This window comes from Mauremys mutica, chromosome 25 (genome assembly GCF_020497125.1).
Source record: "Mauremys mutica isolate MM-2020 ecotype Southern chromosome 25, ASM2049712v1, whole genome shotgun sequence".
Lineage (NCBI taxonomy): Eukaryota > Metazoa > Chordata > Testudines > Geoemydidae > Mauremys > Mauremys mutica.
In genome coordinates this window covers 5,308,449-5,333,405 of record NC_059096.1, presented here as the reverse complement: position 1 = coordinate 5,333,405, position 24,957 = coordinate 5,308,449, and the positions used below count along the sequence as shown (strand labels likewise).

At 55.1% G+C, this 24,957-nt stretch overlaps 3 protein-coding genes across 10 annotated transcripts; 2 read left to right on the top strand and 1 right to left on the bottom strand.

Annotated features, from left to right (window-relative positions):
* Positions 1-267: 267 nt before the first annotated feature.
* On the top strand, positions 268-6,768 carry SCRN2 (secernin 2). Of its 8 annotated transcripts, none has more exons than XM_044999169.1 (9): positions 268-457; positions 1,699-1,873; positions 2,024-2,205; positions 2,471-2,670; positions 3,266-3,481; positions 3,795-3,960; positions 4,645-4,825; positions 5,165-5,334; positions 6,113-6,768. In XM_044999169.1, the coding sequence occupies exons 2-8, from the start codon at positions 1,700-1,702 to the stop codon at positions 5,321-5,323; spliced, it is 1,278 nt and encodes a 425-aa protein (XP_044855104.1). In that variant the 5' UTR covers positions 268-457; position 1,699; the 3' UTR covers positions 5,324-5,334; positions 6,113-6,768. The 8 variants fall into 8 exon arrangements, with proteins under 8 accessions (XP_044855104.1, XP_044855103.1, XP_044855108.1 ...); XM_044999168.1 differs by having other exon boundaries at positions 1,695-1,873; XM_044999173.1 differs by having other exon boundaries at positions 282-437; positions 1,695-1,873; positions 5,165-5,330.
* Positions 6,764-14,200, bottom strand: LRRC46 (leucine rich repeat containing 46). The gene is made up of 8 exons (XM_044999177.1): positions 13,876-14,200; positions 13,500-13,602; positions 12,907-13,015; positions 11,215-11,261; positions 10,563-10,672; positions 8,934-9,003; positions 7,619-7,788; positions 6,764-7,246 (listed from the first exon to the last, which is right to left on the bottom strand). The coding sequence occupies exons 1-8, from the start codon at positions 13,883-13,885 to the stop codon at positions 6,855-6,857; spliced, it is 1,011 nt and encodes a 336-aa protein (XP_044855112.1). The 5' UTR covers positions 13,886-14,200; the 3' UTR covers positions 6,764-6,854.
* Positions 14,201-15,031: 831 nt separating this feature from the next.
* MRPL10 (mitochondrial ribosomal protein L10) lies at positions 15,032-21,643 on the top strand. Its single transcript, XM_044999178.1, has 5 exons — positions 15,032-15,170; positions 15,694-15,851; positions 16,918-17,082; positions 18,112-18,256; positions 19,418-21,643. The coding sequence occupies exons 1-5, from the start codon at positions 15,128-15,130 to the stop codon at positions 19,687-19,689; spliced, it is 783 nt and encodes a 260-aa protein (XP_044855113.1). The 5' UTR covers positions 15,032-15,127; the 3' UTR covers positions 19,690-21,643.
* The last annotated feature ends 3,314 nt before the right edge of the window (positions 21,644-24,957 follow it).

Here is a 24,957-nt window from a genome sequence, read left to right as displayed (position 1 = left end):
TAGGGGGCCCCATTCATTCCTAGAAGGGGTATTAGCTAGGGGACCCCTATTCGGTCCATGGGGGGGTGTTAGCCAGGGGACCCCATTCATTCCTAGGGGCTGTGTTAGGAGAATCCCAGCCAGTCCATAGCCTCCGGAGCCGGGGGTAGGGGCTGATCCGGGCCAGGAGGAGCAGGGCGCAAGGGCGCCTCCTAGCGGTGCGGTTAGCTCCAGCTCCGGGCCGGGCCGGGCCAGCCCGGGGTGACTCCTGGTCTGTCCCTGGTTCAAGTCCCGCACGGGGAGAGCAGGAAACGGCGCTGCTCTCCCCTGCTCCCCGGCCCGGGCCCCGCGCCTGCCTTAGCAGCCTCCGGCCACAGGGCGCCGCCGCTGCCTGCTCCGAGCCGCGGAAGGTCCCGGCGGCGGGGGCGCAGAGCCCGGAGCGGAGGCAGGGTGGACAGGTGGGGACACGCGCCCCCAGGTCCGTGCAGTGCGGGCGGGGGAAGTGCGGGGAGCCCCCCAGGCCCGTGCAACGCAGGGTGGTGTTGGAGGTGCGGGGAGCCCCCCAGGCCCGTGCAATGCACCCAGGGGGGGGAAGTGCGGGGAGCCCCCCAGGCCGTGCAATGCGGGCGGGGGGAGGTGCGGGGAGCCCCCCCCCAGGCCCGTGCAATGCGGGGGGGGGGAGGTGCGGGGTCAGGTCCGTGCAATGAGGGCGGGCGGGGGGGAGGGGTGCAGAGAGGGAGATAGGGCTGATCCATTGGCATGCTGTGGCCAGTGGGCCCTGCTGTCCCTGGGCTTGGGTCAGTGTCGAGGGGGGTGTCCCCCTAGGGCATCTCTGCTCTGACAGTTTAATCCGAAATGTCTTTAATCCCAGTCAAATTAGCCTTTGTTTTTTGGTCCCGGCTGGCCTGGATTCAGCCCGTCTGCCTGACAGCCCCTGTTGGCAAAGGGCGGCCGGGGAGCCGTTCCCTTCGTTCCCAGAAGGGCTGTGACGAGGGTAGCTCCATGCAGGGGATCAAATCCCCTTTGGCAGCTGAGCTCTGCCTTCCGCGTGGGACAAGCCACAGCCACAGGCCTGAGCCACTCGATTGGGCTGAGCTCCTGCAGCTCCATCCCTGGGATGCTTTGTGCCTCCCTCACATCTGCAGCAGGGACCCTGAACCTTCCTTCTAATCCTCCGCCAGGGTTTTCTTTCCAGAGCGGTGGAGGAATAAGCTGCCCTCCCGTCCAGGCCTCTCCGCTGGGTTTGGGTCCTCCTGTGATCACATGATCCACGGGCCCAAGGTCACGGTGTGTTGGCCAGACTCATCCGCCAGCGACGGGGCTGTCGGTGCAGGAGTCCAGCCAAGTTCCTTAGCTGGGGGTGTTGAGGAGCCAGCGGGGCTGGAGGGGGTGACCCAGGTAGAGATGCAAAATTTGGAGATGACATCACCAGTGGCAGGAGAAGTCCCCAGCCGCCCTGAGCGTGGCTGGCCTGTGCCCAGGCGCTCACCCGGCCTGTGCCAGTGCATCACTGCGGCACCCCCGGCCTCAGCAGGTGGCCTAGGAATCAGTGCGAGGCAGCTGGATGGGTGAACTGATTCCGGGAGGACATGGTCGGGGATGCCCTGGGACTCCACCGTGAAGGGTGCCGATGGCTGGCTCGAGCGCTGGGCAGGGAGACCCACTTGAGAAATGGCTGAGATTGGGTGACCCTGACTCACCTTGTTTCGTCCTAGCTAGGATGGCCAAGCAGAACCGCCCTGCGCCTTCCTCCTGCGACTGCTTCGTCGCTCTGCCTCCAGCCACCGCCTCCCGGGCCGTGATCTTCGGCAAAAATTCAGACCGGCCTAGAGATGAAGTCCAGGAAGTCGTCTATCTCCCTGCCGCAACCTATGCCAGGGGGGCAAAGCTCAAGGTGAGCAGACTATGTGCCAGGGGCGGGGGGGGGGGGCCAGTTCTGGGCAGAAGAGATGGGGATCTGAGCCCCTGTATTAAGGAGAGGGAGCCCCCTTTGTTGAAGGTCCACAACCCAGTCGTGTGTGCTTTCTCTCCCCTGCCCTCCTAGTGCACGTACATAGAGGTTGAGCAGGCAGAGAGGACCCACGCGGTGATCCTGAGCCGCCCGGCCTGGCTGTGGGGCGCCGAGATGGGAGCCAATGAGCATGGCGTCTGCATTGGGAACGAAGGGGTGTGGACCAAGGAGCCTGTTGGGGAGGCGGAGGCCCTGCTGGGCATGGATTTGGTCAGGTGAGAGTTGCCGGGCGTGGGAGACAGGTGCTATGGAGTGTCGCCGCCCCCTGATCAGCCGGACGTGTTGAGTCCAACCCCCTCCGCTGGGCTGTGATCTGACATTTTGAGCTGCCCAGCTCCGTCCTGTGGCAGCTGCCTGATGCCCCCGTCCCCTCCGGTTGTGCTGGGGCGATCCTCTGGGCTTGTGCCTGGAGAGGGGAAGAGCGCAGATCCATGGTTCCCCCCCACAGCCCCCTCTCCAAAGCTGCTCTGTTTGCCGCAGGCTGGGTTTGGAGAGAGGCAGGTCGGCTCACGAAGCCCTGCAGGCCATCACGGCTTTGCTGGAGCGCTACGGGCAGGGCGGCAGCTGCAAGGAGGAGCCGACCCCTTTCGTTTATCACAACACCTTCCTGCTGGCGGACCGGACCGAAGCCTGGGTGCTGGAGACCGCCGGCCGGTACTGGGCAGCCCAGAGGATCCGAGGTGAGCGGTGTGAATACCCGGGGAGGCGGAAGTCTTGGATATACTGGAAGTGGGGAGTTCTGTTTCTGCAGTCCCAGCAGGAGGTGCTGTGTGGGAGCTGCTAGTCCAGTCTCAGCATGGATGTTGTCTGCACAGGGATGGATGAAAAAGTCCTACTGGGAGCTGCTCTGGGACGTAGGGGACTGGACAGCTCAGATAAACGTGGAGCCTTTCACCTCTTGCCGACCAGTTCTAGTCCAGCCGAGGCTGCTGCTTACCAAACTTTGTTACCATCTGCTGCCTCTTTGGTGGCCGATGTGATGAGTTTGGTGGGTCTCAGCCCAGTTCGCATCACAGCCACCCCCAGCCCCCTTATTTGTGATGCCAGCAAAAAGGCCAAGGACTGAGCAGGCCACGGCAATTTGACTCTTATTCTCACTCCTAGAGAGGTGTCTCTGTCTGGGTCAGACGGTTTCCCGGACGCTTACCTTACTCCTGCCTGGGTTGTATTGGTGGATAGAGGTGTCAGATCTTGGGAAGGACCCAAGCTGGCAGCCCTCCTGGCTACATTCCCACCGGTACAATCCCTTTTAACCAAAGCCCTGCCTTGTTGCAGAAGGGACCCGGAATATCTCCAACCAGCTGAGCATCGGCACGGATATCACCGCCGAGCACGCAGGGCTGAGACGCCACGCCCAGAGCCAGGGCTGGTGGAGCGGGGACGGGGAGTTCAACTTCACCAAGGTCTTCTCTCTGACCCACCAGCCCGTGCGGATGGAGGCGGCCAAGGCCCGGTACTGCGCTGGCAAGGAGCTGCTGCAGCAGCACGCAGGTGGGTGCGGGGGATGGGGCTGTGCCCATGTGGTGCCTCATCCCGTTATCACCCACGTGAAGGATCAAAGCCCGTCTCCTGGCTGTTCAGTGTCTCCCTGGCCAATGGGATGGGAGCAGTTGGCTGGCAGGAGCAGCACCTAGCACTCAGGAGAGGCGTCTCTCTGGGTCATCCTGCCACCACTTGGTCTCATCTCACTGGCCACAAATCTGGTGACCTAACCTGCTGCTGGTCGATGGGGAGCACGAACCAGTCCCCCTACCAGGGTTACGTACCCATTGATCTTCCCGCTCTTTCCCCCTGGTGCTGCTAGGCCGCATCACGGCGGAGACCATCATGGACGTCCTGCGGGACAAGGCCAGTGGGATCTGCGTGGACTCGGAGGGCTTCCGCACCACGGGGAGCATGGTGTCCGTCCTCCCCCAGGACCCCGCCTTGCCCTGCGTGCATTTCTTCACAGCCACGCCCGACCCCTCCAGGTCAGTGCGGCCTGCTGTGCTTGGAGAGCCCCTGGCTCTAGGCTGTCGGAGGAGGCTGGGAGCAGACGGTGTGTGAAAATTAAACAGGCCTGTTGTGTCTAAGGTGCGGAGGGTCCTCAACCACCGGCAACTTCCCTTAGGACGCTTGGCCCGTCCGTGGCAGGATCGGGCCCTTTGTTTGCACATTAACGTCACAAGAGCCTCTGAACAGGAGCCCTTCCGTCCCGTTTAGCCCTTTGCCCAGCAGCAGTAGAACCAGCTGCTGAGTGCCCGTTGCAGATGCCCGAGTGGAGACTGACCTGGGATTGGTTCAGTGAGAAGCCAGGGCTCCAGCCGGAGGGCTCAGCCCACGGGAAGTTGCTGGGAGCTCAGGGATCGAGGCTTAAATGGGGAACCCGACAGCGTCCCAGCCGAGTCACCTTCACTGCCCTAATAGCATCTGGCCCCTCTGCCAGGTCGGTGCCTGGGGCGCCCCCGCTCAGCTGCAGAGCAGGCGTTTGGTTCGAACCCTGGCAGTGCTATCGTCCTGCTGTTTGCTTCCCCTGTGGGCACGAGCTGCTCAGGAGGCAGGTCCCTGGCAACCTCTGGCCGAAACCCACTTTGCCGTGGAACGTCTCAGCAAGGATCTTGTGGGGCTGTAGAGACACCCCTAACAGTCTCCGCCCCCCTCTCCTGCCCGGGCAGGTCTGTATTCAAGCCCTTCGTCTTCGTCGACAACGTGACTCCGGTCCTAAAGGCGATGTCTCCGAGCTTCGGTGACAAGGACCCCGTCCAGAAGGTCCCTCGATTCCAGAGCAGAGTTGATCGGAGACACGAGCTCTACCGGGCACATCAGGCAGCACTGGATCTCATGGAGACTAGCCAGGTAACTGAATGCCCTGGGCTTGTACCCTGGGGTTCTGCTTCCCTCAAATGCTGAGCAAGGCTCCTGATGGCCTCGCCTGGCACTAAACTCCCCATCACCCCAGCTTTGGGAGCTTTCCCAGGGACTCTGGGGTTCTCTCTTGGGAGCCAGCTGCAGAGCTCCCAGCAGTACAGTGGGAGGATTGGGGCCGGGCTGTCTGAGATCAGCGGGGTGTTTCTGGGAGGTGGAGAGGATGGAACTAGACTCTGGACTCACTCCAGATCTACACCATCCTCATAAGGAGTGGCTTAGGCTGTATGTGTCTCTACATCTCTCGTCTCCACTGACCCTGTCCCACAGGAGCAGGGCCAGAAGCTCCAGCAGACCATGCAGGATCTGGAGAGGCAGGGCCTGGAGGCCATGAAGGAAATGCTGGCCGGTGGTATCACCCTTGACCCAGAGGAGCTGGCTGACCTCTTGTTTGACTGTGTGGACACAGAAATCAAGTTCTACAAATAAGCCCGAGGCAGGTGGGTTTCAGGGTGGGTGGGTAGGGGAAGGAGAAGGATGCTGCAGAGTTCATCTATTGTGGGCTGCATGCCTCGGGTCTTTATTGGGGGGACCCCGCGATTTTGCCTGGTGCTCCCTGACTGCGGGTCCGTTTTGGGGTATTGTCTGCACTGGTTTCCTTGTCTCCATGCAACACTGGCTGCCCCCTTGCCTCTGTGTTCATTAATAGCCCCGTCCCAGGCAGAGACACTCTTGGACGCGGCCTGGAATGAAATGGAGCAAAGGCTCCAGTGTGGGATTGTATCCACATGGCCCACTACCCACGTGAAGGGCACAACATTGTGGTCTAATACCGATCCCTAAGGGGACGGTCTGTGCGCCACTGGCTGGGAGAGCGTCAGCCTGGAACAGCCCCATTTATTTATGGGATTGGGGAAGCACGTCACAGAGGGGTTACACTGATCAGTCACTGGGATGTCGTTGGCCTCCTCTTGGGAACCTGAAGCTCCTTCATCCTTAACAGAGATATATGGCCCATAGAGACTACAGGGTTCACCCTGCAACATAACTGGGTTGCTCAAAGCAAGGCAGAGCATTGCATTCTGGGACTTGTGGTCTTCTTGTGCTGCACCATCAAAAAGAGGGGAATAGGTGTGGCTGAGCCATGGTCCACCTTCTGGCCACCCCCGGCCGCTGGTGAAAGGACACCCCCTCCCACTTGGTTTGTTTCAGAGCCCTGCCTGCCCTACCCTGTGTGGAGGTTGCTCTGTTCGCTTCTCTCCCCCGCTTTCCTTTCAGCTTGGAGCAGTTCAAAGGAACAGGAGAACCTTAATTCCCGCTGCTGCTGCTGCCCCGTCTGCTCCGATCCTGATTCCTAACCTCACATCCGACTGCTGCCGTTCTCTCCGGCTGCGTGAACTGGACTGGAAGTGGCTTTGCGCCACCGGGATTATTGCTCTGGCATGGTGCCCTCTCTGGACCCTCCGCCTGGCATTGCCCAGTCTGTAGCTGTGGACAGCCCTGCCCGGGAATGGGTGGGTGCCTGCTACTCCTTTCCTTGCATAAATTGTCACTCTCATGAAGAGTCCAGAGCTTCAGCGGCTTGAACAGGCCTGAGCTGTCCTGAGCCAGGCTCCGTGGGACTGGGAAGGGGAGAGCCTCAGCTAGCTCGATGGAGCTGAATTTGGTGGCTGGGTTACCAGGGCCCACCTTGCTTCTTCCTAAGAGGAAACACTGCCTAATGGTTAGAGCACAGGACAGCTGGGTTCTCTCAGACTCACCTAGGGACCTCGTTTGAGACACTTTCCCCTTCCATAGCAGGGGGATGATTCCCACCTAGTGTCCTGTACAGAGCTGGGATGCTGTGCAGGGCTAACCCCACCCTCGCCAGGGAGCGCAGGACAGAAGCCCACAGGCAGACAGACTGAGGTGGAATAAAGAGGTTTTACATTTCAGTCGCAAGTGCCACTGTGCTGTTTTGTCCAGGCCGGCGCGGTCAGTCCCCCATGTGCCTTTGCAGCGGGGGCTGGCTGGGCTTCAGTCACTTCTTTGCTGCTCTGGCTGCAGTTTTAACTGTGGGGGAAGCCTCCCCTTTCGGGGGCTTGAGGCGGGCCCCGCTCCCGCGCTTGCTCTGCCCGCCAGTGCGTGGGGAGCCAGACCTCGTAGAGCCTCCTGCCTTCGGTAGAGAAAGCAGCCGAGATCCGGACTTGGGGTTGGGGGGCGGCTCAAGCAGCCCAGGGGCTGGCGATCTCCCTCCTGCAGCTCCCTCCTCCGCTGGGCCCTCCCGGCTTCCTGGGCCCAGATCTCCTGGCGGCTGCATCAGTCTCTGTCGCTCTGTGAGCTCCTCCAGCCGGGCCTGGTGTTCGCTCAGCGCCTCCTGCCGCCTCCTCTGTGAGCGGCCAGCCAGCTCCTGCCGGAGACCCGCAAAGAACTCTGCGGGGGCAGAGAGTGGGAAAAGTTAGAGCAATCCCCCTCTGCAGCCGGCAGACCAGCATGTGGGGCAGGCTCATTACACTGGCTCCTGTGTGTTACGGCACAACGTCCCCCTGGTGGTGATGTGGGAACATGGTGTGTGCAGCCCTCAGCTAGGATCCTGAGAAGTGCTGCAGAGCAGAGGGTTTTTCCCCCCATCTCTGGAAGGTGAGGACTGTCAGATCAGCCCCTTCACCGGCACTGGTATTCACGCACACAGCCCAACCCAGCAGTCATGCCTGTGCAAATCCAGGCACAGGTGACTTCATCTGGATTTACTCATGTACCAAGAGCAGAAGCTGGTCATACAGCTGACAGCAGCAGCTTGATCACCTTTGTCTGCACAGAAAGGACCAGTCAGCTCAGGGACATCATCATCTTCCTCAGAGCCGCTGTCATCAGAAGCTCCCTCCTCCTCCTCCGCTGGGTCAGGGTCCCTCCAGCTGGGGACAAGCTGGGTGTCCAACTTCATGAGATGGGGCAAGGCCGCGAGCACCAACTCTCTGGAAGGACCAAAAAGATATTGTGCCTTCCAACACCGAGGATCCCAAAGTGCTTTGACCACACACACACGCTCATGCTAAGTGTTGCTGCAATGCAGCTACCTCTGGGGTGGAACACAGCAGTGAACAGGGATAACTCCATATAACAGGTTTGGGCAGAAAGGGACAATTCTGCTATCCAGTTGAAATTGCAGATGGGGAAGAATTTAGGGAGGCCGAAAGGAATTACTCAAGTTGGCGTTTAGGGAGGACACCCATTTAATGTCCTGGGCTCCCAAGATACGCCATGGGGTCTTTAGTGACCTGGAGAGGGTAAGATGGAGATATAGCCCCTCCTAGCACCACCACGAGGCACTGGGTCAGAACTGACATAGGAAACTGCCACCACCTCCCCCAGCTCTGACATGGGAGCTGCTCTAGGGGGCACCCTCAACAGCTGGCCACCGCTGGGTGCAGGGAAGCCTTTAAAGATCTCAACTTGCTGGAAGGCAGAGCAGCAGCCAGGTGCAGGTGGCGCAAACCAAAGGGGAGAAGGGTTAACTGAGAGACGCAGAACCGGGGGCTGTAAATAATGCAGGGCAGGGTGAGGCAAGGGTCAAACGACCTCAGAGCCCAGGGCAGGAAGAGACTATTTGCATTTGGACAGAAACACAAAAAATAAACAACTCATGGAAGGAAGGAGCCGCTCGCCAGCTGTCGCCACTCAAGCCCTGGGTTTGTTCATCACCTCCCTCGCCCCTGCATCTCGGTATGGGGGAAACCCTTTGGGGGCACAGTCTTGCCCTCCACTCTGGGTACTGTGGCTCACATGCTCCAAAGTATTTAGGCTCCAGACTTCCACTGATTTCAGCAGCAGTTTGAAGCCTAAATAGCTCAGTAGATCTGGGCCTATCTAAATAACCCCACTCCTTGTGATGCTTAAGTGTATCCTTAGAGGGGCTCCCATTGAAAGGACAGAGCTAGCCTGAGCCTGTTTAGCAACCCCCAGCCTGCATCAGACACACACTTATGTAAGAGAAGCAGGATTAGGTGCTTGGGTCCGGATCCTCAAAGGTAATTAGGTGCTTAACTCCCACTGGAGTCATCTTTGAGGAGCTGGGCCCATGAGACTCAAGGGAGGGGAGATTTCGCACACTCTCTCTCACCTGTAGCCATTCTGGTGGGTGCACCTGTTTCCCGATAAGTTCAGGATGCGGAGGGTCCAGGGCAGCTCATCTGCACAGACCAAAGGGAAGAAAGGTGAGGGAGCAAATCTGAGCTCTGGCTGCTAAGTAAGTGGATGAGCTGTTAGGCTGCAGGTCCACTGAAACCCCTCCACCCCTCTCTGCTCTGGAGCACTTTACAAGCATTAATGAAGCCTCACAATACCTCCTGGAGGTAGGGGAGTATCAATTCCCTTTCACAGCGGGGGAAACTGAGGCATAGGGGTGACTCTCTCAAAAATCACAGCGTGATTGTGTAATAGAACCCAGGAGTCCTGATTCCCGTATCCTGCTACTAAATTGTTAAGCTTTAAAAACCCAGGTTCCCTTGCTCATTTCTCCCCGCCACAAATCAGAGGCTGATCTGCACGTTATTGTCCCACATCGGTGCATATTACTAGAGGCCTGCTCTGGATGGAAGAGACAAATTGTAGAATAGCTCCCTGCCTGGAGAGTGTTTCATTCCGCACTTTGCCCTGGGAACACCCAGATGGATTTGTCATTAATCTGCGTGGAGCTTTGTTTTTGAAAAGCGGAGTGCATGGGAAGTGGCTCCCGTGCCTGAGAATTAGAAGGACACGCTATTGGCCATGGCCGTCTCTTACCTGCTTCCTGCCCAAATGAAACTGAAAAGAAACTTTAAGCTCTGATTCAGCAAAGTACGTGTTCAGGTTCATTGAAGTCCATGGGACTTAAAACACATGCTTTGGTGCTCTGCTGAATCAGAGCTTTAACGAGGACACAAAATGTAAACGAGGCCCTGGGGTTGCATGGAAAAACGTGACGGCTTATTGGGCTGTAGCTTAGAAACCCAGCCAAGGCCAGACTACGTCGTAGGACTGTTGGAATGTGATGTTGCATGTTAGCTGGATTCACAACAGCATAAAGAATTCCTTCACTCGAACACACAGTTCTTGCTTTTTAAAGAAGCTGCTCTTTTGGCAGGAGACACTGGCACGAGCTCCCTGGCCGATCAACATGTGTTTTTCCCCACATCGGTGCATATCGCTGCTCGTGTTGTTGCCATGTGTGGTGCACAAAAGAGGGAGTTAACCAAAGGCAAGACAAGAATGGCTGCTGCTCTCACAGAGGAGGAAAATATTTGTCAAATGGAAAAGAGACTCATTAGGGAAAGAAATGGGAGTGTGGTCTAGTGGTTAGCACAGGACATGGTAAGCAGAACTCCTGGATCCTGTTCTGAGTCTGGGAGGGAGAGTGTATTAGTGGTTAGAGCAGGGCAGCGGTAATCAGGACTCCTGGGTCCGATTCCCAGGTCTGCCATGGATTCACTGTGTGATCTCAACAAAGTGGCTTTCAGCGCCTTGTACATGGTGATATGATAATACCATTCCAGCGTACAGGGTGGGAGTCTTGGTTTATTCCTGCTTTGGCACCTTGGCTGGACAAGGCTAGGGATGTGCCCAGTTATCGAGAACGGCAACATTCCACGACGGATCCGCCCTCAAGGCATGTTAAGAGCAATGAGGAATAGGCAGGAGAAGGCACGGAAGAGCTGCCAACTGCGTGTGTCTGAGCCTGTCCAGCAGTGGCTGCTGCCTGCACCGCTCCTACCAGGGTCCAGTGTCTCGATCCGGTTCTGCGACAGGTCCAGGAACTGCAGTTGCCGCAGGTCCCGGAGGTTCTCCACTACCTGGACGCGGTTCCCAGCCAGCGAGAGGAACCTGCAGGGCAGGAGGGGTGGGGTGGGGTGGAAGAAGCTGCATCAGTGAATGCAAAGGAGAACCTCAGAGGCTGGGGACTTCCGCAGCGGGGACTATATCTGATCAAACCTGCATTGTGCTCTTGTGCGAGGTGAGACAGAGCTTGTGCTGATCTCAAAGGACCTGCTCCAATTCGTGCTGAAGTCAATGGCAAAACTGCCGTTGCCTTCAGTGGGAATGAAAGGGGGCCAAAAGACAGAGACAGCCATGTCTCTAAAGCAGAAGCATTTACTTTGGATTTGTGCCTGAAAACTTAAAACCGGAGGGCAAAGTCCTGTGTGCCAGAGAACTGGGGCCAAGTTCTTAGGGTTAAACTGCCATGAGGCTACTGATGTCACTAACGACACCCAATCCTCACTCCTCCCTGAGGAAAACCCGGTGTTATCTTCTGATTGCCACGCCCGCGTTTGGGAAATTCACCCCCCACTACAGCTGCAGTGCAACGGCTGCTGTTTACACACGCTCTCGGTACAGTGAATCGTGTCATTAAGAGCCCTACTTACCGGAGGTTGGGAAGGCAGCTGAGATTCTCAATGGTCTCAATTTGGTTCTGAAAAATGAAATGATTTCTTGACTAAATGAAAACGAACAATGGCACGTCACGTGTTCGCAGCGCTGAACAAATATTAACTAGACCTGGGGGCTCTCCCGACAGTTAGCTGCGCAAGTATTATTTTACAGATGAGGGAAACTGAGGTAGCGAGAGACTTGTTCACAGTCACAAAGCAAATAAGGGGCAAGGCTGAGATTATAATGCAGAACTCCCCGAGTCGTAGTCCTGTGCTGGCTCTTCCACAGCATGCTTCCTTCAGGGAAACAGTTCTCAGATTTATAAGAAGCAGGGGTGGGGGGAATACAAAGGAAAGAAGAACTTGCCAAAAATCAGACTAAGGGAGCAGACTCTCCAGTCAGGACGATAAGGCGTGAAACACACACGTGAGGTGGCCGAGTGTTAATCAGGTTAGATTTTCCCAGTTCCCAAACAAGGAACCTTTACATAGGAATCACTCAGCCCCTGCAAGCCTTTACGCACATGTGCAGCTTCCCTCAGGGAGGTAGCTCAGCTGAGTTCCATAAGGCACATGTAAGAGTTTCACGTGCAGATTTGCAGGATAGGAGTCTAAGGGTATGTCTACACCAAAACTGCCATGGCAGCTCTGCAGCCGATCATTGTAGTGCTTCTGTGTAGACGCTGCCATACTCCACCTCCCTGTGAGGAAGCTAGCTTGACAGAAGAATTCTCCCTTTGACCTAGCACTGTCTCCACCAGCTACATCTCCCAGAGGATGTATTTTTCACACCTCAGAAAAATGAAGCTAAACCGATGTAAGATCCCAGTGCAGACCAGCCCCAAGACCCCCATCCTGCAGTCAGAGCTGCACAAATGGATCCCCAAATCAATGGGCTCTGCAGGGGGCTGCACACAGGGATCCCATTGCAGGCACGGAGCCTGTACATGTACATGGTCTTAGCTCGACTTGCCACATGGCTGAAGCCAGAGCACCAGTCCATTATTTATTATCCAAAAGGAGCTCTTTTAAAGGTCAATTTAAAAGGCAGATTTTTAAAACTTGAAATGTTCTTCTTATCAGTGTAACTTAGACGGTTAAATTCCTGATTCTTCTTCCATAGCTTAAATAGTCAAAAGCAAAAGAAGTAAAGATCAGATTTGCTTTTCCTTGGTTTTAGGTCATTCGTTTATTTTTTTGTGGTCACTTGTCTCTCAGAGTGGAAGGTCCCTAGTCATTGTGACTTTTGTTAATTGTGTCTTTCTGGCTATATTCACTTTCTGGCGCTCAATGCCGGGCACAAGGCTGTGATGGTTAGGTGGCCGTTGCTGTAGGGAAATATTTAAATCAAAACACAAAACCGTGTTCAGTGATTTTTTTTTTATCTCTCAAACTTTTCTATTAATAGTACATACTTAAAATAAAATCTGGGCCAAACATACCTGCCATTGTCTCTGTTTATCACCCTCGGGGTGTCCCTCCCCAACCCAAAGCATTCTCAAGAAACTGCTTGCCAGAGGAAAGAGTCTGATCTTATTTCAAAGCCAAAGTATGTTCTTGCTTATAGTGGAATTTACTGTGGTGTGCGAAGTTTGACTGCTGTGAAAAACCAGAGCTCATCTCCAAGGGGTGCTATCTCCCAGCCTGAGAGACAGATCATGTTAAAGAACACGCTGAGCACTTTACCTCTTGCAGGTAGAGACTGCGGACCTCTCTCAAACCCTGCAGGTTGCTGATAGCGCAAATGTTCTCCCTGTCCAAGCGGATGGTGAGCAGAGATGCCAAGGCCTTGGATCTATGGAGAAAGGCGTTCAGAACAATTTTGTGTAGCCAAATTGCGGGTGTTGCTGGAATCCAAGAGCAAAGGAGATCCTTCCGGGAGCCCCTCCACAATGAAGGATCGCAGACTGCTGGGAAAGCAATGTTCAGCTCCCTTTAATAAAGCTACAACTTTATTTTCACAGACCTGCTGGGTCGTGGCAGGAGCAAAGCAATCAGATGTGCTTAGTAATTAGGGTGATCTCCCATTACTGTGTGTGTCTCAAGTCACTACCTCTGTGCCTCAGTTTCCCCATCTGTAAAATGAGGATAAGAATACTGACGTCCTTTGAAAAATCCTTTGCGATCTACTGATGAAAAGTGCTATGTAAGAGCTAGGGAGTATCATTACATCTCCCTTCCCATCTGCTAGGTTCTAGGGTGCCCACCCATCCCTCAATTCAAGGGACTCCCCTTCTTTGATCCCTGACATCCCATTTCAGCAGCGATGAGACACTCACATGCTCTCTGGGGTCTCTTTTTCTGCTGGGCAGGACAGGTTTCTCTGGGCGATGAGAGAGTCAGTGATGCTCCTCCCTTCCTCTGCGGGAGTCTGCTGAAGGTCTGGAAGCAAACACAGGGGGATCCACATTCACTTGGGGCCCCTGATCCTGCTCTCTGCAATGTCAATGGGAGTTCGGTCTTGGACTACACTGGGAGCAGGCCTTGGTTAAACACGGTGAAAAACTCCTGACAGTGCTAGATATGGGGGGGTTCCACGCTGACCCCACCCTCCCATCTGCACCCCTGCATGCAACCTCCCCTCACCCACAGCCCCACCCTCGAGGGCAACGGTGTCCTGCTGCAGTGGGAGATCCCATTGCATGGATCACTCACCCCTGGGCATGGCCTCCGTCGGGTTCGCCAGCCTGGAGAGGGAGGGGACACGTGGCCCCTGTATCCCAATCCCCAACTCAGCAGGCCACAGCCATAGGAATGGGGATGTGAGGATGGGGAGGGGGAGGGGGGAGAGCTGCTCAGGGTAACTCTGCCTCTCTGTGTGAAGGCAGGGCTGGGGGGACAGGGACCTGAGATAGGAGCCACCAGGAAAGGCCAGGGGGCCAGAGCCTGGGCTGGAGGGGCAGAGCCTGGGCTGCGGGATCCCCGGGAAGGGACTGGGGGGGCAGAGCGGGGGACAGAGCCTGGGTTGGGGGGGATCCCCGGGAAGGGGCGGGGGGGCAGGGCCTGGGCTGGGGGGGATCCCCGGGAAGGGGCAGGGGGGGCAGGGCCTACGCAGGGGGGGTCCCCGGGAAGGGGCGGGGGGACAGAGCCTGGGTGGGGGGGATCCCCGGGAAGGGGCCGGGGGGCAGGGCCTGGGCTGGGGGGGATCCCCGGGAAGGGGCAGGGGGGGCAGGGCCTGGGCTGGGGGGGATCCCCGGGAAGGGGCGGGGGGACAGAGCCTGGGTTGGGGGGATCCCCGGGAAGGGGCAGGGGGGGCAGAGCGGGGGACAGAGCCTACGCAGGGGGGGGTCCCCGGGAAGGGGCGGGGGGGCAGAGCCTACGCAGGGGGGATCCCCTGGAAGGGGCGGGGGGCAGAGCCTGGGCTGGGGGGGGATCCCCGGGAAGGGGCGGGGGGACAGAGCCTGGGCTGGGGGGGATCCCCGGGAAGGGGCGGGGGGGAACAACCTGCGCAGGGGGGGGATCCCCGGGAAGGGGCAGGGGGGGCAGAGCCTGGGTTGGGGGGGATCTCCGGGAAGGGACGGGGGGGCAGAGCCTGGGCTGGGGGGATCCCCGGGAAGGGGCGGGGGGGCAGAGCCTGCACAGGGGGGGATCCCCGGGAAGGGGCGGGGGGGACAGAGCCTGGGCTGGGGGGGATCCCCGGGAAGGGGCAGGGGGGGAACAACCTGCACAGGGGGGGGATCCCCGGGAAGGGTCGGGCAGGTGGCGGCGATACACCCAGCGCGTGCCCGTTGCTAGGAGACAGGCGCTTCCGGGGTTCCCAGGGGCGGGCTCCCCCTGCCGGCCGGGAGGGCGCTGGCAACCTCGCCTCGCGCGTCCGGCCCCTTTAACTCTCCCCGCCCCGCCCCGCCCCGCGCGGGGAGCGGTCCTCCAGCTTCCCACAACCCCCTTCGGCTTCTTCCCGGCTAAGATGGCGGCCGCGGCTTTGTGCTGCCGGGGTCTCTGCAGGACGGGTACGGACCCTCCCCCCGGGGCTCCTAGCAACTCCCCTCGCTCCTCTGACAGCCCCTCCCCCCAAGCCCCAGTGGCTGCCCCCCCCATGGGGGACTCTATCCCAAGAGCCCCCGTGGGGGTTGGGGAGACCCTGCCCCTGAGGAGTTGCTGGGTCTGGGCTTGAGATGAGTCTGGGCTGATCCCCCCCCCCCTTCCCTTTCCCTTTCCCTTTCCCTGCAAATCCAAACACACCGAACTTGGCATTTCACGCTTATAGCTGCGGTGGGTCCCGAGCTTCAGACCCACACGTGACCCCTGCGCGCCCCCCTGCCCCCAATTTTCAGATCCGGGTCAGAACTTTGCCTCTTGGGCTGGTCAGTTACTGAAACGCCTCTGCAGCCTATAGTGGCAGGGCCAGGCTGAACTTATCCCTTATGGGGGGGTCCTGTTAGACATCCCAGGTCATGCGCCACCTTGGGATCACCGGCCCAGGGGCTCAGGTGTGTTTTTAACTACGTCGTTCTTTTTTCCTCCCTGCACCAGGCTGGCTGCCCACCCTGCAGATCGTCCGCCATGCCAAGTCGGTCACTCGTCACTGGAAGGCGATGCACTTTGAGCGGCAGAAACTGATGGCGGTGACGGAGTACATTGCTCCCAAACCGGAGAAGTGCATCGCTCCCCGCAGCAAAGCAGTCACGGAGGTAAGGCTCCCAGCCCAGGTTGAGACGCTTGTTAGTTGGGCTTACCCTTGTGGGCTAAAAATAGCTGCGTAGATGATGCTTTGATGTTGCATCTCGGACTCTCGAGCCCACAGTGCCCCCAGGCTTGAGACCCTAAGCTCCAGCCTATGTAGCTATTGTTAGCATTCTAGCTTGAGCCTGCTAATCCCAGTCTCTGAATCCGGGCTGGGAGGCTTATTCCCAGATGCAGGGTAGACACAACCTTGCAGGCTCTGATTATTCGCTGGGGATTCGTGGCTCTAGAAAACCTTCTCGGGTTATAGTTGGTATTCCCTTGCTTATCCTTGCTGCTGTTGGGTCCGGACTTCCTTTTTGTTGCTCTGTTTTGTTTTGTTTTTTTTCCTATCAGCCTCTTGAGTGATAGAGGCTCTGAGTGAGCCCTGTCTCCTGTATTTCTCAGCATTTCTACATCCCTTCAGCTTTAAGGTCTGATCGGCCCTTCTGTTCACTGCGTGCCTGATTCATCGGTGGTGCTGGGGATCCCAGTCACGCCTGCTGAAGCATGTATGAGCTGGAGATGTTTGGCATCTCTCAGATCAGGCGTTATGCCCATGCCGTCTCCCCAGAGCTGGCCTCTTCAACCTTTGTATTCTGCTCTTTCCTGTCTTGGCTCTTCATTTGTGAAGGACCCAGTCCAGCTCCTCGCTAAGTTAACGGCCCGTTGATATCAGTGGGTGCGGGATCCGACCCCTAGTTCAGATGGTACTGTGGGCTAGTAGCTAAAACGGGAAACAGGGAGTCAGAATTCCTTGGTTCTATTCCTGGCCCTGCCAGTTACCCTGTGTGTGACCATGGGCCAGTCACTGAATCTCTGTCTCTCAGTTCTCCCATCTGTAAACGGGGGATGGTGCCCACCTCTGGGAAGCACTTAGAGCTCCAGTCATCCAAGAACCTCAATAAAGGCAGAGTTCTTCTGCTTAACTGCTCTCTGCACAGGCTTCAAGGTGGCACCCAGGTTCCCCCCCAGATCTAGGCTTTGACAGTTGTGTGTTTAAAAATTATATATATATGGCTCTCCCTCTCCCAGGAGAATGGCTATGCAAAGCTGTTACGCTGGCAAGTGACGGAGACGTTCCGGGACAGTAAAATGATCGCCGTGTGTCAGCACAACTTTACGCCCAGCGAGGAAATGCTGCTCATGAAACACCGCCTCAGGAAGCACAACATCCATGTCAAGTTCTTCCCTAATGAGGTACAGTCGGCGCTGCCTGGCAGCTAAATCCAACGCGGCAGGTCGCTCCTATTAGAGCGAGGTTTAGTTCTTAAGGGGGTGCAGCAAAGCCAGTGCGTGATTGTGCCCCAAGATTGCCCAAAAAAGGGGGAGGATGAAGGTTATTGTGCGCCCTTTGTTGTGGTATCTGGGTTTGTTACATGTATTTTTAAAAAAAGCCTCATATGGAGTTAAGTGCTGTCTACATCAAAGCACCAGATGGGCTAAGATTGTGGAGGTTGGTTTCTAAGGCAAATGAATGGTTGGCCAAAAAAGATGAACCTTGCATTGTCCTGAAGGTGCACCACTAGAGGGAGCATGTTCCACAGCCAGGGACCTTGCACCGCAGTGCCTTGTCCACAGCTCAACATCTAGCTTGGCTCTCTTGATGTTTCATAGGGAGTGAGGAGATCTGAGGCAGCTGGGTCCCAGAACATGGAGGGTTTCGGACTCGTTCCCCACCTGGTTCTGAATGCAGTTGTTTTCAAGCGAAGTGCACTGCACACAAGTATAACATGTTCATTCTGGCCTTCCCCACTAAATGGGCTTCTGCATTTCAGTGCTAGGTGAGGCTCCTAAGCAGCTGTCAGCACACGATCTCGTCATTCACTTACTGGAGGATGTAAGCGTTCCCTCCTCTGCCTCTTCCTGGAGCACCGGGCTTTAAACACGCTGCCATGTAAGGGACTGTGAGCACTGCAGAGGGAATGTCAGAAAAACACCTGGCTACTGGGGAACTGATGGTGCTGGCCACTTGGGCTAAATGAATCCAATTTCAAGGTGGTTTTGTGCTGAAAAATCCGGTTAGAGGGTGTCTGGAATCTGCTTGTCTCAGATCTCGGGGAGGGCCCAGGTCTGTTCTCATCTGGGCAGATAAAGGGCTTAATTTGAATATGGGGCTCCTGAAATGACTGTCCCTGTGGTACCTTGAAGACAGCTTCAGCCTTTTTGTGATAAATTGTGATCTCTCTCTCTTCCTTCCCTCACTTACCGTTCGCCTCCCACTTTCAGATTGTGAGACCCTACCTGTCAGTATCCAAATACAAGAACCTCCTGCCTCTCTTTGTGGGCTGCAGTCTCATGTTAGTGAGCCCAGAAATCAAGGTGAAGGAAATGTTGCGAATACTGAAGAACGTGCCACAGATAAACCTCCTAGGTAAGGATTCTCCCTGTTGGAACAACCTGCTTGGAGAGCATCAGATATTGTTACTTATATTACACGGGTGTCTAAAGGCACTAACTGATGTCAGGGCCCTTTCGCGCTAGGTGCTGTAGTTACACTTAGTGAGAGGCCGCCCCGGCCTCAAAGAGTTTCTGAACAAAAGAGAAAGGGTGGGTGGAGTAAACAGACCGAGGGAAAACAGTTTACTCAGAGTGATGCCATACTGCTGCCAGGGCTGGTGATAGAACCTGTGTCCTGCCTGGTAGTTCGGTGCCTGTGGCCCACACTACCTCTGGGTGCATCTGCGAGGGGAAAGTTTCTGTCTCTAGGTGGTTGGCCCAAGCATCTTTGGCACAGATGCTTTGCCCTCAGTCCCCAGCGTGTGCAAGAGGAGTTTGTGTTAACTCAGTCCAGTGGCAGCCCGGCTGGTGCAGCTCCCTGATGGCAGAAGGCTGGAGGAATTGCTCCTTGGGTCTCATGGGCCAGTGACTGTACAAAGAAGTCTCCGGAGAAGAGAATAACTTTGAACCAGGCTCACAAACAGCGACGCTTAGCTGGGCATTTGGAGCTGTTTCCTGGACGGCTGAAGAGGCTGGAGCTCTTTAGGTCACTGATTGAAATTCAGTCTAGGATGGGAGCCATCCGAAGCCTTGATCACCTCATGACTGCCAGGGGGATGAATTGGTCTGAGTGCAGGTGCTCACATCACATTAGCATGCTCCTTCTCCCCCACTTTGCTGGCAGAGTTAGAGACCAGGATCACACTCCCCTTGAAGTGGCCCCTTCAAGCCAGGTCTGAGTCACTTTGGCAGGGAAGCTCACGCTGCTGCTACCTCTTCCTTTCTAGGGTCTGTCTGCTGAACTAAGCGCAGGGCTAGGAGCCAGGAACTCCTGCGTTCTTTTTCTGACTCTGCCACTGATTTGTTGCCTGATCTCAAGCAAATCATATAATCTTTTTCCTTCCTCCTCTGCAAAGAAGGCATCATGGTCTCCAGGGCTGTAAATCCAGCAGCTGTCACCAGCATTAAACTCCCATAACCAAGCACCTCCCTAGCGCACCTGTTGAAAATAAAAGATCCCTGGCTCTCTTTCCTGCTTTTGCATCGTAGCCAGTATCTTGCACTCAGCCGTGTCTGCTCCTCTCTTGTCTTTCAGGTGCCTGCATTGACAACACCATCCTAAGCAACCAGGGGGTCATAAACTACTCCAAGCTGCCCGCTATGGCAATCACCCAGGGGCAAGTGGTGGGCACTCTCTCTCTCATGGCGTCCCAGACGTGTGGTCTCCTGCAGCACAGCTCCGCGCACCTAGCGGCTTTGCTGGATCAGTACATCAAACAGCAAAGTGGCGGAGCTGGGGAGACTGACGGGAAGGCAGGGGAAGGCCAGGCTGAGTTGGGGCCTGCCAAGAGTTCTGCGGGCCTTTGATGCCCGTTCCCCGGCACTCTGTTTATTAACCACATCCTGTACATAGAGGCTTATAGCAGGGAGCCTGAGCCTGCCAGGTTTCAGCTCAGGTGGGTGCGGATTAGTGGGAGAGGCCAATCGCCTGCCTAAGCCAACAACAGAATTAGCAGGAAAAAGATCCTAGGGGACTAACCTGTCAGACTGGTGCTAGTGGAACGTGCTACTGTTTGGGGGTGGAGTCTGCTGTGTTTGGGGGTGGAGTCTGCAAGGTGGGTCCAGTCCTCCTTTCTCAGCCTGGATATGTGAAGCTATTCCTCCCTTCACTTCCTGTATAACCCGCTCTGGTCAGTTGGTAATGCAACTGATGGATCATCCCGAGTCTTCCTCAGTGGGAAGGATTGTTCTGCGATGTGGGGAGTGGAGCAGATGGTGGTTGTAGTACTGCATGCTTTCCAACCAGCACCAATCCAGCCGTGAGAATCACTGGGCTCTGGGGGGACCAGAAAGCACATGGGGAAATTCAGAGTCCCTCTCTCAGTTAAGGGAACTGAAAGGCAGCCACCTCTAGGGTGGAAGGCACCAACTGTTTAATGACACACAGTAACGCTCCTCTACAGTTTAAGACAGGCAGCGAAGAAGACACTGAAACAGCAGGCTATGCTAGGGACACCGAATGGAGGGATATGCCTTCACAGCAGCTGGAAAGTGTCATTCCTAGTGCGGGCAGATGTACACACGTTAGCTCTGTGTAAGCTCCCCCCTAAATATAGCACTGTGTCAGCCGTGGCTCGAGGTAGCCGCCTGTGACTAGCCTGTGTGCCTGTGGCCACCCTGCTATTTTTAGGTGCTGGCTTGAGTAGAGCTAATGCACATACGTCTGTCCCAGCAGGGTATTCCATCTCCCAGCTGCTGTGTCGATGTCCCCTTCATGGCTTGAGCGCGTGTTTAACCCTAGAGAAGGATGAACATTTTCTATGGAGACATTTTTGCTGATGGAAAATGGCTTTTTTTGCAAAACAGAATTTCTTGGGGGAGGAAAGGGGCATCTGTTCTTGTTAAACTGTGAAAGATTTTGGAGTCTTCAATTAACTCCTGAAAACATTTGAAGACAAATCTTATTTTTGTTGGAAACATTTTACAAAGGAGGGGGAAAAAGAAAATGAGCTCGGCTTTGGCTAACAGCTCTGTTCTTTCAGATGGGGCCCAACCGTAGAGAGCTTGACTATCATGGTTATTTTTTCTCAGGTTGGCAGCCCCTGCCTGTGCTCCCCAGGGGAGAACCTCCTGCTTCTCCCTCATCTGTGCTTCAGTCCGGCACAGGAGAACTACAGCCCAATGCCTTCCTAAGAGCAGGGGCAGGCACCCTGCCCCACCCAAGAGCTGAGTTCCCTGCCTCCAAGTGCCACTGATTTTCCACTGAGTCTGAAACCAAACCCAGCCCTGCGTTAGCAGGAAGAGAAGTTCGCAAAATAGCCTTCACAGTGTAGTCAAGTGGCAGCCAATCTATCCTCTTCGCTGCTGTTTGCAGGGTCTGGGTAGCGATGGGGAATTGGAGATGTGGAGATTTTAGCCCTGATGTATATTGGCCTAATACCACTGATGTGAGTGGACTTGTGCCTAGCTGAAGCAGGGCTGTGGATGGCGTCAATCTACAGGCCTGCTGTATAAAATGCCTTGTCAGCACTGCCATTTAAATTGTTGTTGGCCCAGGGCCCCTATTTTTTTTTTCTGGTCGCTTTGGCCTCAAAGTTGTGTGGACGGGGGCCATGCAGTAGCAGTGACAGTACTGCCTGTGCCTCCTCCAGAGATGGAAAAACTCCCCGAAAGCGAGTTCTGGTGTGGGTGTTAACGGCCGCCTGTGGACAGCTCCTTCGTCTGTGCTGTTGAACTGAACTTTGCAAAGCATCAAGGCCTGGCCCCAACCTGGCTGTGGGAGCGAAATGGGAGGACTCGTTAATAAACATTGTTTTCTACAGTGTCTGGGTTGTGGGAGTCTTTGTCTGAGGCTTTGCTCTTAGGATTTTTACAAAGCTGTCCCCCCCACCCCCAATGTGGCTCCTTTGGTGTCTTCCCTTCCAGCTGCAATATGACCAGCGTAGTGTTGGTGCCGCAGTATGCTGGCCTGAAGCGTTCTTTAGGCAGAGCACGGACCTCCCTGATCCTCAGCCCAGCGCAGGCAGGGGGAAGGAGATCCAGTCCCTTTGCCAACTCAGTCCTTGGGCTCTGCTGAGACTCCAGGCACAGGGAATCCTTCTCCCAGTAGATGAAGCCTGGGTGGCAGAGCATCTCACAGGTCTCCTGGGAGACTAAAGAACAAAGTCTGATGTTAATCTGAGCTGCTCCTGCTTCTGAGATGCACCAAACTCTCTGCATGTCAGGTGGTGATCTCTGTGGTTACATGCACGAACGCCTCTTCCAATCTGTCCAGTAAATGGGTTCAATCTTAGCTTTAGTGAGCTAAAGAGGGTAATAGTCTTTGGACTTTTCCAGCACCTTCCATCCAAGGATCTCAAGCCCCTTTACCAATATTAAAGATGGCAGGGGATTGGTGTCTGCTGGGGAAACAGGCGCAGCTGGGACATGGCCTGCTCCCAGACATGAGGGATCTCTACCCAGCAGTGGCGCGTGTGTGGAGTGTTGTATCTTTCAGCTTCCCACCGACACTGATGTCAGAGTTATATTTAGCTCAGGGTAACAGGATGTGGCAGAGCCTGGAACAGAACCCAGTTCTCTGCCTCCATTTCCTGCCTGAGAACTGCAGGGCCATCCTTTTGCCTGGGAGGGAGCTGCTGCATCTTCTCACGAGTACCTGGATATGCTCCCTGGGGTCTGTAGACCTCTGCGTCTCCCAAGCTGCTTCAGTCTCACTCCCTTTGTTATCACTCGTAGCATAAATCACTTGATATCCCTGAGCCTGGGCATTGCTATAGGTGGCTGGAGGGGGGCCATTCCCTTTGCTACTCATGGCTCTTGTTCCCTGATATGTGACCCAAATCCAAGCAAGTGTGGTGCTCTCCTGATTAGCAATAGGGAGGCTGATTTCTCCTGGTGACCTTGGCAGGAGATCAAAAGGGGGCTAGCAGTGACACCTCTGTTCCAAGCACAGTGAACTCATGAGGGCGGCCCGGTCCCCTTCTCAAGGTAGGAGAATGTCTGCTTCATGCCTTTGCTCTGCATGGCAGCCAGGAAAAAACTGTGTGCGCTGCTAATGGCCCTTTTTGGTTGATTGTAGACCACAGACATGCCTCCATCAGTGTGATGTAGACCATTTCCCACCCCCTCTCCCACTGATCTGATATGGCCAGGAAAGACCCTACTGGATGGCACATGATCTGGAAACCTCACCAGTGACATTGCATTTTCAGTTTGTTCAATGGGTGCCCCACTGCTACAACTCTGGGGGGGGGGGGGGAGAGAGAAAATACTTGGCACCATGCACCGAAGTGGAAATTCTTCAACCATTGGGCTTAGCTGGTGGAGTTTTCTGCTGGTGCTCCAGTTGCAAATTGACTGGATTTTTTCTTTCCACAATATCTGAGTGATAACAGCTCTGAAATCTGCACTGAGGTGGTGGTGTGTCGGGGGGGGGGGGAGGTTTTGTTTTAAAAGGGGTTTTGTAAAAAAAAAAAAGAATGGTCATTCTATGTTTATTTTGATGAAAACTTGAAATATGTTCAAAGAAAAATGTTGATGCAAATGGGGGAAAAAATATAGATTTCATGTACATTTTGTGCATCTTTTTTCCTTCCAGTGACAGGTGAACAGAGAGAGCTGCTGGAAGCAGAGGTTGGTTTTAGCTATTGGATCAACAACATTCCTCATTCTCCATCCCCCTTTATGCCCCTGCAATTTAGTTCCTTCTGGTGGCTTCATCTACTCTGTATCTCTACACTTGCAGCTGTGGTCCTGCCGTGCTTTCGTACTCCCTTCCGGAGATAGCTGAAGATATTAACTCTGATCTCTGAAACGCAACAGGCTTGGGTCTTATCTGCCTGGAGGAACCAATGTTCTCTCCACTTTACTTTGTGCTGCTGTAGCAGTTGAGATAAGGGTGACCATTTTCTGTGCTTTTTGGCAGAAAATTGGGTTTTCAACACCGTAAAAAGTGTTTTTTTTCTTCCCATGGAAAATTTTGAGCTTTTTTGGCACAAGATCAAAATCCAAAATATTTAAATTCTGAAAAGCTGCCCCCAAGCCTCCTGGGAGTCGTGGTTCAGGTGCCTCACACTCCCATTCTCTGTCAGCTGAACTTCCTGGCTGGATTTCATCTCCCATGATGCACTGCCTTCCCTCACCAAGAGGGGAGATGGTGATGCATCATGGGAGACCAGCCTATAGAGGTGAATGGGAGTATGAGGCATCCAAACGACAACTCCCAAGAGGCACCGCAGCACCATTTCAAAACAAACATTTTGGTTCTTGGCCAAACTATGTCAGTTCGATTTTGGCCCAGAATTTGACATTTTCTGCTGTCTTTTGAGATCAGCAGGGGGCTCTCAAGCCAGGAGTCCCTAGAGTTAAACAGCTGAGCATTGTCAGCCTGCAGGACTTTGACTTGGGAACTATTGTGCCAGTGGGATGGAGGACTATGTGGTTAAAGCACTAAAGTGAGAGTCGATTCCTGGCTCTGCTGTGGTTTTCTGTGGCCTTGGGGACATCACTTGACATCGCTGAGCCTCAATTCCCACTGTGTAAAATTGGCAGAGGTTTGTGTGTGTGTGTTATCCTTCCCAATTCCTACCCCACAGGGGTGTTAGGAGGCTATGTTAATTGTGAGATAATCTGACACCGTGATGAGAGTGACCAGCATGACAAGTCCAAAAGGGACGTAGCCTCTGTGCACACGGAGTGCCAGCCCGGCTCATCTCTAGCGAGGTCCTTCACATGCTCTGGCCGACTCTCCTGTGGCTATGTCCCTTGCTGGTGATCTTATGCAACTGAAGCTTGTGGTGCCCATATGGTCACCAGCCCTGTAGTGGCCTTCCTTGGCAAATGCCCGTTGTTCTTTCATGCTAATAAAACATCTCTATCAAGACAGCCACTCAAACGGAACCATGGAGGTGGTTGGTGGGTTCAGCCACAAATATGCTTTTTGCTGATTTAATCCTGCTGGTTAATATGGAGCAACTGACAAGACATTTGGTTTGTCCCTTATGGCACCTTAGAGACTAACACATTTATTTGGGCATAAACTTTCATGGGCTAAAACCCACTTCATCAGATGCCCAAATAAATTTGTTAGTCTCTAAGGTGCTACAAGGACTCCTCCTTGTTTTTGCTGACACAGAC